Source organism: Arvicanthis niloticus, chromosome 14 (genome assembly GCF_011762505.2).
Source record: "Arvicanthis niloticus isolate mArvNil1 chromosome 14, mArvNil1.pat.X, whole genome shotgun sequence".
NCBI lineage: Eukaryota > Metazoa > Chordata > Mammalia > Rodentia > Muridae > Arvicanthis > Arvicanthis niloticus.
The window spans coordinates 30,151,535-30,166,745 of NC_047671.1; the positions used below are offsets into that span (position 1 = coordinate 30,151,535).

Consider the following 15,211-nt stretch of genomic DNA (forward strand, 5'->3'; position numbering starts at 1 on the left):
CTGTATTTGTGTCCCCTTACCTCCCTCTGGATAAGGACACATGCTCTGCTCCAGCAGAACTCCACTGCTTCTCTTTCTCATCATTTTCATCCTCACTAGCCCCGCCACTGCTGGCATCATCAGTTACACTGCACACATCACCGTAGCATCCCTGTCCTTAGAGCCCTGCATCGGCATCCTCTCATCGTCAGCAAAAGCCTCTAAGAAAGGTCTCCATGATAGCTCCATCTTACCAATGCAGAAAGGGAGGCAGACCAAGTAATCTACCCAATGTCACACTGCCGTCACACAGAGGAGCTGGAGTACACGTTTCAGAACAAGGTCCACATGCCCTCAAAGGCTCACACACTCTGTGAAGTTTGTCAGGCTGCATTTAATAGTGCAGAATTTTTAAAGACTCCCTTCTTCCTCACAAACTATACTGCTTGTTTTTACTTCTCAGGGTTTAGGTACTAGCTTTTCCTCTGACAAATTATTGTAAATATTTTACAAGTCACGGTGTTCATGTCTTTCCTGATGAGGCATAATTGACATAATGAAGGGACAAAGCCATAACAGAAAACAAAGTGCAAGAGCTCATCACGAGGACTCTGGAGTGGGCTCAGTCAGCATTTTTAGAATTGCTGAAGTTACATAAGCACCATCCCAAGATTTAAGTTCTGGTTTCAGATCTCATGATGCTTCTAAACAACAGGCTAAGAAAGACCTCCAGTTCTCCAAATCCTCCAAAGGTTTACTTTTCCTATTTTTATTAAATGACTTATTGTTTATTTTTATTTTATGTGCACTGGTGTTTTGTGTAGCAGGATACTCCTGCATGTATGCTGAATCTCCTCGAGCTGTAGTTACAGGCAGTTATGAGCTTCCATGCGGGTGTTGGGAACTGAACCCAGGTCTTCTGGAAGAGCAGCCAGTGTTCTTAACCTCTGAGCCATCTCTCCAGCCCTTATCCTTTTTTTTTTCTCTTGGAGAATGTCTGTGGAGTTGAATTAAGAAATATTTGAAAATGTTAATCTTATTATTTTTGTGAGCGCATGTGTGTGTGTGTGTGTGTGTGTGTGTGTGTGTGTGTGTGTCTGTACATGCCAGTGCAGTTGAGCACAGGTGCCCTCACAAATCAAAGGCTCAAATCTCCTGGAGCTGGAGTTACAAGCAGTTGTGAGCACCTGTGACACAAGTACTGGGAAGTGAACTCTGGTCTTCTACAAGAGCAATACCTCTGTGTCATCTTCTTAGACATCCAGCAACACTGGATATTCTGAAGCTTGGGAGATTATTAATACTTTCTTTTATAATCTTTCCAGTAGCAGTCAGACAAATAGAACAAGAATAAAAGAAAAGCAGGTTTACAACTTGTATTATCACATTGAAGCAAAGATCCAGGAAGTCATGTCAAGTGTAGGTTGAGGCAGTATTAGGTATTGCCTCATTCTGGAATTTGGGTTACATTTACATAGATAGTATCTGTTCATTTCTAAGTGCATAGCTTTATATGTTCTGTTTTCAATGATGATCTGCAGGTAACTGAGGCCTTTGTTTTCATCAAAATTTCTAAACTGAAAACTTTCAGACAGTCTGCCTTCAGAGGAATAGAAGGGAGAAGAGAGGAAGGAAGAAGCCAAAGGTTTGTACATATCCCTTAGTTGTCAACACAAGCCTCATGAAATAAATCATGTCACCACTGATTTACAGAGGAAGGAAACGAGTTTTAGATCAGCCAGTCTGGCCACAGCTGCCTGCTCCTAAGTGTCAAAACCAAAACGTAAAGCAGAGGTGGCCTGACTGTTCATTGTACCTAGGACAAAACATTAATTTAGTATTATTGGTGATGTGTGATGTAGATAAGGAGAAATAAAAGCCAAAGAGATGCCACTTAACTATTTTACAACCTAATTAGGGCTCAACATCCAACAGTTGCATTACACTACAAGATAAGTCACATTCCGAACAGTCATTCTTTCCTGAACTCAGCACCTGTGGATTCAGGTTCTTTGCTTAAGACAATGACTTCGTAACTCGTCTTACCTTTTCTCACACGGTAGCACCAGCCTTGTCCGTTCCTCAGTGGTTCATCTTTCTGAAAGTCATACTTTATCAACTCAAAGGAGAAAAAAAGCTGCAAACCCAAAGTGAAGAATAAAATTGAGCATTCGGCTATTTGTGCAAGAACGGGATCTGCTAACAGAATCTATGTTCAATTTAAACGAGGAATCTTTTTACTGACAAAAAAATTAAACAAAGGCTTGAAAATTGACGTGGGAAGCACTCGTAAGCAGACCTCTCTAACTGGCACTCATTTTCATTTCCTCTAGCTTTGTTTCACCTTAACACTGCTAGGCTTTACCCTCAAAAGAGTGAGAGCGAGTTACAGATGGTACCCGGCTCTGGTTCATTCATTATTCTAACCATGGGCAGGAGGACCCATTTCACAGTCTTTGAAAACATTCTCTCTAGAGGGAAGTTTTAAACAGAACTAAGACATGAGGTATGAATATCAGGATTTTTGTTACTGTTGATTTCCTCTGGGCCTCCAGAAATATGACCAACTACCTAAAAACTAGAGTAACTTGAACCATTCGGCTCTACTCTAGACCTGTCAGGTTAACTCCTTTAAGCTAACACGCAATGGTCTGTCTATCACTGTGGCAAAGATGACTTGACTTGGACAGAATCTCCCCCTCAGTTCAGAAGCCAGGCTAACTGGATGTCCTCATCCTCATAGGGTTCTGATAGACGTTCATCCCTGTGTCCCAGGTGCCTTGCCCCGGGGCAGCCACATCACAGCATCATGCCGATGCTACGCACACCTCTACGTCATTCCATCAAGTCTGATCTGGGCAGAACTAAAAAATTGCTTAGTCCAACTCCCTCATTTTATCTGTAAGAAAAGTGAGGGTTTTTTTTTTTTTTTGCCATTTAGATCTGTAGCCTTATTAAATGGAATTAGAAAATAGATTTAATATGTAAGTGATGAATTGGAGTGAGATAAAATAACATGGGCTGGCAAATGAGGAAGGAGAAGAGGGGGCAAAGATAAAAAAACAACTACACAATAAGAATTTTAAAAAGTGACCAAGGAGAACAAGTAAATTTAAAAAATAGAACCACTAACGTAAATATATTAATATCAAAGTATAAGTAGAACTATATCTGATGTTTTAGCCTTAATAAAAACAGCATGTACTCAGAACCACAATTCAACATCTGAAGTTTTTTTTAGTTTTTTTTAAATATTTAGTTTTCTATTTAGTTATTTAGTTACTGTGAGTGTGGATGTGTGTTTGTGTATCTGTATGAGTATATGTATGCCATCATGTGTGCATGTGTGTGAGTAGGTGTGTGTGCATATATGCATGTGTGTGTGTGCCCGTGTGGGTGTGTGTGCATGCATGTGTGTGTGTGTGTTTAGGTAAGAGAACAACTTTTGGGAGTTGATTCTCTCCCTCAGCCATGTGGACATCCAAGAGGCCACTTTAATCCAATGAGTTCTCTCACCATTTCACACTTCATCATTTTAATTCAGTTTAAATGACAGCATCTAATGTCAACTGAGCCCTTAGTCTAAGCCAGTGTGCTAAGATCTTCAGAGTTCTCTTTAAGCACTAGAATGCTATAGGAGGGAGTGACTAATGTCATCCCATTTGAAAGTAAGGGATCATCAAAGCGGCTGCAAAGAACATACTCTTTCTCATTACATAAACGTTCTTTATTAAAATGCATGTTTACACCGTGCTGGTATTTGCTGCTTTGATAACATGATATTGTTATACTTGCCTAATGGCAGGTGGAAAGATTTCAGACATTCAGTCCAGCCTTTATTATCTTGTTCCAATAGGCAAGAAAGAGAGCCCTTTCTCTTTCCCTTTTCTCTCTTATTTTATACTTTGAAACACTTTCCCAGCAACTTCAGATATCCATTTTGGTGGTATTTATTTTCAATTAATTTGCCAACAGTGTACGCCAGGTGAGAGTAATTTCATAATGAATTACTGTCAAGTGAGTCTGTTATCAGATAAATAGGACTTGACGGCAGAGGTAATTTTTTCACTCCACGTAATGCTAGATACATTATAATATCTGTAAAAAAAAGCAGTCTGGATGAAGGCATAAGTGATTGACTAGAGGCATGCCCTCCTTTCTATCTTTACGAGGCTACCATGCAATTGCAGTGATGGCTATGCTATAGTATCACAAATAAAAACAATCAGCACACTTGAAAATCCAAATGAAATCATATGCATGTGTCTTGGTGCACGTATCCAGAGCATAGTTGTATGAAGTCTTGGTCAAAACAATACTGGTAAGTGTTTTCCTCTGAACTGTTCTGTCCACAGTTACATGGCTGTACAATAGCTCCAGGAGTCCCCTCTCTACTTATATGCCTTTCTTTTTTTGTTTGTTTGTTTATTTGTCTGGGGGTATTTCACCTGCATATGTGTTTGTGTGCCATGTGCATGCAGTGCTCACAAAGGCCAGAAGTGGCATCAGATCCCTTGAAGCTGGACTAAAGATACTTGTGAGTCACCATGAGGATGCTGGGAATTGAACCCAGGTCCTCTGGGAGAGCAGCCAGTGCCCTTAACCACTGAGCCATTGCTCCAGCTGCACCTACATGCCTTTCTATATTCGGATACAAAAATGTTTATATTGCTAAGGAACCCAAAAGTCATTTTCTTGGTTAACACATGAGGAAAATTTAACCCCCCCCCCCAAAAAAAGCAACTCACTCAGGTAGTGGAGTCCAATAGCAGCAGAGCTGACACTGAAGCTGGGCTATCTGTCTCTGTGTCTGAGAATTTCGCATTGAAAACGATGCCTGGCCTTCATCCTCAATGTCTTACTGCCTGTCTCTAAGACCTTGCTGTGCTGTTCTATTTAGGAATGCACTCATTTGCCTGGGATGCTTAGGCCAACTACAAAACAAGGAGATTTTAAAATGGGATCTCTAAGCCACGCCCACAGTGGAGTAGCTGAGCTACATCATCTGCATCCCAGAACAGGAGGAAATGGAGGTCAGTCTTGTGGGCAGCGGAGCTGTTCTGATTGGAGAGAAAACACATGGCCTTGCCCTTGATACCCTCCTGGATTCTGTCTGGGAGCTGTTCTCTTGGCTGCATTTAGCCTGTCCTTTAGCTGTAACCTTGAGTGTAACAGCCACCAGTGAGCTGAGTCCTTGTCAAGTGCCAACCCTAAGGGTGGTCTTGGAGGCTCCTGAAGTGCATATGACGTCAGAAATGTAGATGGCCTTATGAATGTGCTCCAAGTTTGCATTTCGTGAACTTTGCTCTTGGCAGGGAGAAGCTTGCACTTAAGATGATTAAACAGCTTGTAAAAACTACTAAAAAATAGGCTTTTTGACAATCCCACATTTTATCTTTACATTATATCCTTGGATTTACCGCTATGGAAGAAATGCCACCTATACCTCTTCTCTGCTATCTCCTATATATGTTAGTAATACACATACTTTTTATTTTCAGATTTTGTTTCCAATCCACTTAGAAACATAAAGTGGGTCTGTTTAATTTCCTGTATATAAATAGATTTAATGCTGACCACCTAACTTTTTAAATTGAAGGTGTCTTCTTCTAAGTTTTACTTAACCTTCAGATGGAGCATATGTGTTCTTTCAATGCGTATTTCAGAGAAGTGCAGTTCTTACAATACATATGCATCTTATTCTCTGTTTATTTGTAAAAGTTTCAGAGCAGTCCTTTGTTGTTCTTCTACTGGGAGAGCAGTTTAACTATCACTAAATCCCTAGATCAAGGATGAAGATATTTCTGTTTCTTTTTGTCTGGCCATCGGCATTCTGTTTGCATTTGAGAGATGCCTGCACTATGCCCTGTTATCAACCAAGCTATGCTTTGTACATCCCACCTCTCCCCACACCCTCAGCTCTGCCTTAGCATGACCTGGTTCTTTACACTTCGTTCATTCATTTCACGTGTATATTATTTCCTGTTTATTCTTCTGCACCATAGTTTCATTCTCTGGAACATCATATGTTCTTTGGTTAAAGCAGGAGGGCGGGGGATAGGATAGGGGGTTTCTGGGAGCGGGAGACCCGGAAAGGGAATAACATTTGAAATGTAAATAAATAAAATATCCAATAAAAATGTAAAAGAAAAAATTCAAATATTTATGAGCATTGTATTCTAGTATAGTTAAAGGAATCATTTTTTTCCCTGTGACCAGTTCTTCTCTGAAAGAACAGTTAAGTACGTGCTGGAACTGGGCACCACTCCTTAATCCTGGTCATTTTCTCCCTAACGATGTTGACAGTCTGTTTTGTATTTTAAACTTTTAATGTGCGATTCATTTTTATTATGGGCTCATTTTTCTTCATTCCCCCCCCCCCTTTTGAGCTGAACATGTTTAGTTTCTAATTCCCTTTCTGATCTGTTTTCCTTGAAACTCCTCTCATTTGAGCCCTTATCTTTTAAAGACCTTCCCATTGTGATATTTTTTTTCTGAGTTAATGGAAAAACATCATTTTGAAAACATGTCTTGGCCGTTTTGAAGGACTTACTATTTTTATGCGACTTGTATCTCGCCATCCGCCTTCTGTACATATCTGGACTTCCCTTTGTTTCAAGGCTTTTGTCTTCACTAGGTTTTATGTTTAATCTTTCCAAATTATTTCCCCAGGTGAAATTACCGTAGAAAAGATAACGGCTGCCCCTAACTTTGATTTGAGTTTGTTTGGAATGTTGTTTCCTGATTTCTATTTTATTACATCAGTCACGGTTAATGGATGTTGTCTCTTTAGATGCTGCAATAAGTGGCAGGGATTGCAGCTGTTGTCAACTATGCAGGGTCACAGGAAGCCCACACTGCTGCACACTTTCTCCCGCACTCATAACATTATCTCTCTAGCTGGAAGTTGATTCCTCTCGAAACAGCAAGATTTCAAGTTTTAAGAGCCATACTTATAATCCCTTTGCTTAATTATGGAATGACCATTGAATTTAAAAAAAAAAAAATTATCTGTACTATAACCAGACAGCAGGTAGCTGAAATGATTGAAAAAAGAGAGAGGGACTAGGATTTGTATGTTGTTAGGTACCACTTTTAAATTTTTTTCAAGCTATAAACAAGTAAATGAAAATGAATTGAAAATCAGTATTTTTACAAAAAAATTGGAGATAATTGTGATGTTATATATCACTGACATGACAGCAGTCTTCCAGGAGGAAGCTGTAGTGAATTCAGGCCAGCAATGCAAACACAAGGCAGGCTCTTCTTGGAAGACTGCAATGACTTGGAGTCACAAAAGGGTCTCTCCACGTGAATATAATTGTTTTTGATTTCCTAAGTGGTGTGGCATAAATGTTTCCCAAGTGCTTGAAACAAATGGGTATTATACATTTAATAGATATAGGTTCCACATATATCACTTAGTTTAAGCAGTTTATTGCATTATTTAAATATCTCACATCACTGAAATTTTTAAAATTATCTTTATTTATGTGTATTATCTTTATTTGTGTGCACATGGGTTTGTGAATGAATGTCCTGGGTGTGCAGGTAACTAAGGAGCCAGCAGAGGGCATTAGATCCCACAGAACTGGAGTTAACAGATTGCAGGACATAGTGCTAGGGTTCTCTGGACCAGCTGTAGTGCATCCTACCCACTGGTCCAGCTCTCCAGAGCTTGCTTTGGTTCTATCATTCTTAAAATACTATTACAGCTATTTACTAGGAGAGATATAACTTATGTGGTATAAATGATTTAAAAAAGATAAAGAGCAGTGGAGGGGAAATACTCAAGAGAAATGGAGAGACTCATTCAGGATTTATGATTTACCATTAAACATTAAACTTGAAAACTGAACAAAAGTAAAACAAAGTCATCCCCACGCTTCAGTCAGTCATCCCCATGCTTCAGTCAGTCATCCCCAAGCTTCAGTCAGTCATCCTCATGCTTCAGTCATCCCCATGCTGCAGTCATCCCCACACTGCAGTCAACCCCTGGCTTAAGTCAGTCATCCTCACTCTGCAGTCATCCCCACCCTGCAGTCATCCCCAGGCTTCAGTCAGTCATCCCCACCCTGCAGTCATCCCCACCCTGCAGTCATCCCCAGGCTTCAGTCAGTCATCCCCACCCTGCAGTCATCCCCAGGCTTCAGTCAGTCATCCCCACCCTGCAGTTATCCCCTGGCTTCAGTCAGTCATCCCCATGCTGTAGTCATCTCCACACTGCAGTCATCTCTACACTGCAGTCATCCCCATGCTGCTGTTGTCTCCATGCTGCAGTCATCCCCACACTGCCATCATCCCCACACTGCAGTTAGTCATCCCCATGCTGCAGTCATCCCCACACTGCAGTCAGTTATCCCATCCTGCAGTCATCTCCTCCTGCAGAAGGAGCACACGGCAGAGGGCTGGGGTTTGCAGAACCCACAGCATCACAGATCACCCACAGCCACCATTGCCTTTGCAAATGTTCTCAGCTTTAAAAACATAATAAGACTTTTCACAATGTAGAAGTATACACTCTAGACGAGAGTGTAGACCTCAACATCCTATCTATAGAGAAAGTGCTATACTTACATTGTAGAAGAAGTTGGCTCTCCCAACAGATCCAATCTTCCCAGTATGGTTCATGAAGCATATGTTTCCTTCGGTAGCTCCGTAAAATTCACACATTTTAATATTTCCAAATCTGTCTAAAAATTGTCTCCACACATCACTGCTCATACCGTTTCCAACTGCCAAACGCACCCGGTGGTCCTTTTCCCCTTCTCTCTGTTAGGAGAAAGGATTTCACTTGTAAGGCATTCTAGTTCCCCAATCTCTCTTTTGATGTTATTTATATGGCAACTGAACTTTCCTAAAAGCAAATGGGGCGTGTGCAGTAGCAGAGGAGAGAGGCAAGCACAAGGAAGCCGCAGAGTTCTGTTGGAGAATTCTGTCCAGCAGCTGATGCTGGGTAGGAGGGGTATATCTGGTTTTTCTCTGTATCTTGGAGGAAAACGTTCTTTCCAAATTACAAATAGCAAATGCTTCTTTGATAGGGGTAGACATTCTAGGAAGGGAGAAAGTTTATTTCAGGATGAACAAAAATTTTACAGGATTATGAAATATTTATTTTCATTATTACCTGGATAATTTGGCAGCCAGCAAGTAACCTCCCATTCCCAGCAGAGGAAATAACAATAAAAATTAAGTCATTAGAGACAATTTGACTGAAAATGAGACAGCTCAACATAAGTCATATTTAGAATGCACGACTTCAACTTTTATTTGTATTCAAATTAAGGAAGAAATATACTTTTTCTATGTTCAAGAAACATAAGGTCAATTAACATGAATAATGCACATTTAAGTAAGACTGTATGATCAATGTAATCATGGCAAATTGATAATATGCTCAGAACTACCTGGGGGTAATATGTAAAAGCAATACTAAATAAGCAATAGTAATGATAAAGTAGAGAAATCAATGGTCTTGACACTGACAATTTAATATGATCAGTTGATCAGAGTCTGTTTCTCTAAGCACCACCAAAATGGTTTAAAGTGAAACCTTATGCTGAACCTTTAGGTGCCAAATTCCAGGCATCTGTAATTAGATTTTAATACCATTCTGAACTACTATTAAAGCACAGAGTTTTAAAAGTTGGAATGTGTGAAGGGAAGTCTAACATGTGTGGGTTATATAAAAACTGTCCAGAGAAAAATATATTTTCTTGCAGTACAGTAAGAAACTAAAAAAAGAATAAATTTACCTAAACAATTTCTAAAAGGGCTGGGAGACTATCAGGCTATGTACTTAAGGTTGAAATTATCAAAAAAAAAAATAAATACCAGTATGGTGCTTGAACATTTTCTGGTAAAGTAAATGGCAAGAAAAAAGAGGGAAAAGGAGATGTGGAAAACTAGGGAAAGAGAGAGAGAGGAAAATTATTCTCTAAGAGGCAAGGAGGCTATGGCTGGCTATTTTATACCCTATGAAAGCATTGTTGAAAACCTTAAAAACAAATCATTCCTTCATAAAGTTAAAAACTGAACATGAGCCAGAGTCAGAGAGACGGCTCGGCAGTTAAGCACGTGTGCTCTTGCAGGGGACCTGAGTTCATTTGTTGGGGCTCTGAGCTCAGTTCCCAGCACCTCATCCAGCTCACAACCATCTGTAACTTCAGTGCCAGAGGTTCTGAAAACGCTACACACATAGAGAATACTAACAATTCACATACATTTTCAAAAATGTCTACAGAGATTTGTAAAACTAAACGTGTATTTAGTACAGTGGTGGTAGACAGAACACAAAGGATGTTCTCAACATCAAAAATATAGTATCATGGATTGAGCAACAAGCAAACACACAGCTGAAAGAAGAGGTCTAGAAAGCAGAGTATGCACATGTACGTGTGAATAAACATTTGCTCTTCAATGTTGATAATGCTTATAGGGTTTTTTTTTTTTTTTTTTTTTTTTTTTTAATGTGCATAGACAGATACAATAGCTAGGACGTAAACATTCAAGGTCTATGACTGAATTAAAGTTTTATAAAATCACTGCATTTTTGGCCAAGTGGGAAAACACTATCTTATGACAGCATGTTATAAATTAAGGGTTGATGCTGTACTATTTAAAATAATTAGAGAACTCAAGGGACTCAAGGAAAAGCCTTTAAAGTTTCTAAAGTGACTGTGTGTGGCACTTGTGTGTGCACGCGCATGCCACAGCTGGCATGTGTAGATCGGAGGACAACTTACTGGCATCAGCTCTCTCAGATATTAAAGTCAGGTCCTCAGTCTTGACAGATGGCACCTTTACCAATTGAGCCAACTTTCGATAGCCCAGAGGAAATCATTTAAAGAAAGCAAAAAGAAAGAATGTATGTCTAAAGAGACAGTCAATGAACATATGATAAAAATAAAATTTCATGTAAAGATAAAAAAAATGAGTAATGGGGCAAACCACAGATGAAACAAACAAACAAACAAACAAACAAACAAAAACACTACCAGCATCATAAAAGATTTAAGCTCAAATATGTCAGGAAAGATATTAAACATAAAATATAAATTCTACACAGAAAAAGTTTCTTAATGCATAAATATATGAAGCCAAATTATATACTGTGTATAAGAAACAGGTTTTAAGCACCAGACACAATCTTACTGCTGTCAGCTTGTTAGAATCTAGATTTGTCTGTGACACAGGCTTCTTAGCCTGCCTGCAAAGGAGATGTATTGATTCACTTTTGAGGATGGGCATAGTCCTGCTGCCTGATTCCTCTACTGTGATAAGCTGACCTTGAACTGGGCTAAAATAAAGTCTTCCCCTTTAACCTGCTTTGGTCAGAGTATTTTATCACAACCAGCAGGTGACAAACTGCAATATCAGCAGATACATAACTCGGGAGTAATCAGGCAGGCAAAGAATGCCATGCAGCTCTCACTTAAGAAGAGGCTGGCACAAGCAAAGAATATCCTGTGGGGTTGGCTTTAACTACAGAAATGTTTTGGCACAGGAAGAGGAGCATTTAGTAATTCACCAGAAGGATAACAACATTAAATTCCTTTTTGTTGAGTAACATAGTAAAAATATATAAAAATATATTTGCAGATACAGAGAAGCAATGGGTAGTCTCCATTGCTAGCTTCCCTCTGGTGCTGTTTGAATAAGTGGGAAAAGAATCATTGGAAGCTTCCAGTTTCCATCTGCACTTGGAGCTGATACTGTGCCACAGCACTCCATACCCAAATACATCCAGAAGACAGCTGGTCTCCCAGGAGTGCAGATAAGCCTGTGAGCACAAGTGAGAACACCATTTCTGCTCAAATTCTTGACCCAAGAGGGACCCACACAGAGCCATCAGGACACAGGAACCAAGTAACAGTTAGGAACAGGATCCTTCCAGTTTCTGTCTGTACCAGAGAGCTGACCCTGTGCCACAGTGCTCCATCCCCAATTTCATCCCAGATAGAACTAGTCTCCCAGGAGTACTGACATACAAGCTTGCAGGAGGGACAAGCTGTAGTCAGAGACAGCAAGACCAGCTAACACCAGAGATAACCAGATGATGAAAGGCAAGAACATAAGCAACAGAATCCAAAGCTACTTGACATCATCAGAACCTAGTTCTGATGAACACACCAGGAAAGCAAGACTCTGGTTTAAAATCACATCTCATGATGATGATAGAGGACTTTAAGAAGGACAAAAATAACTCCCTTAAATAAATACAGGAGAACACAGCTAACCAGGTACAAGCTCTTAAAGAAAAAACACGAAAATCCCTTAAAGAATTATAGGAAAACACAACCAAACAGGTGAAGGAATTGAACAAAACCATACAGGATCTAAAAATGGAAATATAAACAATAAAAAAAATCACAAAGGGAGACAACCCTGGAAATACAAATTCTAGGAAACAGATCAGAAGTCACAGACACAAGCATCACCAAAAGAATACAAGAGATACAAGAGAGAATCTCAGGTGCAGAAGATACCATAGAAAACATTGGCACAACAGTCAAAGAAATGCAAAAAGCAAAAAACTCCTAACCCAAAGCATTCAGGAAATCCAGGACACAATGAGAAGACCAAACTTAGGGATAATAGGTATAGGTGAGAGCAAAGATTCCCAACTTAAAGGGCCAGTAAATATCTTCAACAAAATTATAGACGTAAACTTCTCTAACTGAAAGAGATGTCCATAAACATACAAGAAGCCTACACAACTCCAAATAGATTGAACCAGAAAAGAAATTCCTCCTCTCACATAATAGTCAAGACATCAAATGTACAAAACAAAGAAGGAATATTAAAAGCAGTAAGGGAAAAAGAACAAGTATCATATAAAGGCAGTCCCATCAGAATTAATCCAGACTTCTCACCAGAGACTATGAAAGCAAGAAGATCCTGAGCAGATGTCAAACAGACCCTAAGAGAATACAAATGCCAGTGCAGGCTACTATACCCAGCAAAACTCACCATTATCATAGATGGAGAAACCAAGATATTCCATGACAAAATCAAATTTACAAAATATCTTTAAGCAAATCCAGCCCTACAAAGGATAATAGATGGAAAGCGCCAATACAAGGAGGGAAACTACACCCTAGAAAAAGCAAGAAAGTAATCTTCTTTCAACAAACCCAAAGGAAGATAGCCACATGAACATAAGATTAGCATAAAAAATAACAGGAGGCAACAATCACTATTCCTTAATATCTCTTAACGTCAATGGACTCAATTACCCAGTTTAAAAAAAAATAGACTAACAGATAGGATACTTAAACAGGACCCAGCATCATGGTGCTGCATACAGGAAATGCACCTCCATGTCAAAGACAGACACTACCTCAAAGTGAAGGGCTGGAAAACAATTTTCCAAGCAAGTGGTCCCAAGAAACAAGCTGGAGTAGCCATTCTAATATCGAATAAAATTAACTTTCAACCAAAAGTTTTAAAAAAGGATAAGGAAGGATACCTCATATTCATCAAAGGAAAAATCTACCAAGAACTCTCAATTCTGAAAATCTATGCTCTAAATGCAAGGGCACCCACATTCATAAAAGAAACTTTACTGAAGCTCAAAGCACACATTGCACCTCACACAATAATAGTGGAAGATTTCAACACCCCACTCTCATCAATGGACAGATCATGGAAACACAAACTAAATAGAGACACATTGAAACTAATAGAAGTTATGGACCAAATGAATATAACAGATATCTATAGAACATTTCATCCTATAACAAAAGAATATACCTTCTTCTTAGCACCTCATGGTACGTTCTCCAAAATTGACTATAAAATCAGTTACAAAACAGGCCTCAAGAGATACAAGAAGACTGAAATAATCCCATGCATCCTATTAGATCACCACAGATGAAGGCTGGTCTTCAATAATAACAAAAACAACAGAAAGCCCACACACACATGGATGCTAAACAACGCCCTACTCAATAATAACTTTATCAAAGAAGAAATAAAGAAAGAAATTAAAGATTTTTTTTAGAATTTAATAAAAATGAAAGCACATCATACCAAAACTTATGGGACACAATGAAAGCATTGCTAAGCAGAAAACTTATAGTTCTTAGTGCCTCCAAAAAGAAAATTGGGAGAGTGTACACTAGAAGATTAACAGCACATCTGAAAGCTCTAGAACAAAAAAGAAGCAAACACACCCAAGAGGAGAAGAAGGCAGGAAATAATCAAACTCAGGGCTGCAATCAATCAAGTAGAAACAAAAAGAACTATACAAAGAATCAACAAAACTAGGAGCTGGTTCTTTGAGAAAATCAACAAGATAGATAAACCCTTAGCCAGAATAACCAGAGGGCTCAGAGACACTATCCAAATTAATAAAATCAGAAATGAAAAGGGAGACATAACACCGGAAACCAAGGGAAATTTAAAAAAATATATTATCAGATCCTACTACAAAAGTCTATACTCAACAAAATTGGAAATCTGGATGAAATGGACAATTTTCTAGACAGATACCAAATACCAAAGTTAAATCAGGATCAGATAAACTACCTAAAGAGACTCATAACCCCTGAAGAAATAGAAGCAGTCATTAAAGGTCTCCCAACCAAAAAAATGCCCAGGACCAGATGGGGTTTAGTGCAGAATTCTATCAGACCTTCAAAGAAGACCCAATACCAATACTCTTCAAAGTATTCCACAAAATAGAATCAGAAGGAACACTACCCAATTCGTTCTATGAAGCCACAATTACACTTATACCTAAACCACACAATGACCCAACAAAGAAAAAGAATTTTAGACCAATTTCCCCTATGAATATTAACGCAAAAATGCTCAATAAAATTCTTGCAAACCAAATCCAAGAACACATCAAAACAATCATTCACCACGATCAAGTAGGCTTCATCCCAGGGATACAGGGATGGTTCAATATATGGAAATTCATTAATGTAATCCACTACATAAACGAACTCAAAGAAAAAAAAATCACATGATCATTTCATTAGATGCTGAAAAAGCATTTGACAAAATTCACCACCCCTTCATGGTAAAAGTCTTGGAAAGATCAGGAATTCAAGGCCCATACCTAGACATAGTAAAAGCAATATAGAGCAAACCAGGAGCCAACATCAAACTAAATGGAGAGAAACTTGAAGCAATCTCATTAAAATCAGGGACTAGACAAGGCTGCCCACTCTTTCCCTATCTATTCAATATAGTACTTGAAGTTCTAGCTAGAGCAATTAGA

General features: G+C 39.0%; 1 protein-coding gene across 1 annotated transcript in view; it reads right to left on the reverse strand.

The window, feature by feature from the left end:
• Slc27a6 (solute carrier family 27 member 6) overlaps window positions 1–15,211 on the reverse strand; it is a 69,644-nt gene that overhangs the window by 8,059 nt on the left and 46,374 nt on the right. Inside the window, exons 5-6 of the mRNA XM_034517653.2 lie at window positions 8,557–8,751; window positions 2,026–2,116 (exon numbers count right to left, since the gene is read on the reverse strand). Of these exons, the coding sequence (XP_034373544.1) occupies window positions 2,026–2,116; window positions 8,557–8,751 (286 nt within the window). The remainder of the gene's footprint in view (window positions 1–2,025; window positions 2,117–8,556; window positions 8,752–15,211) is intronic.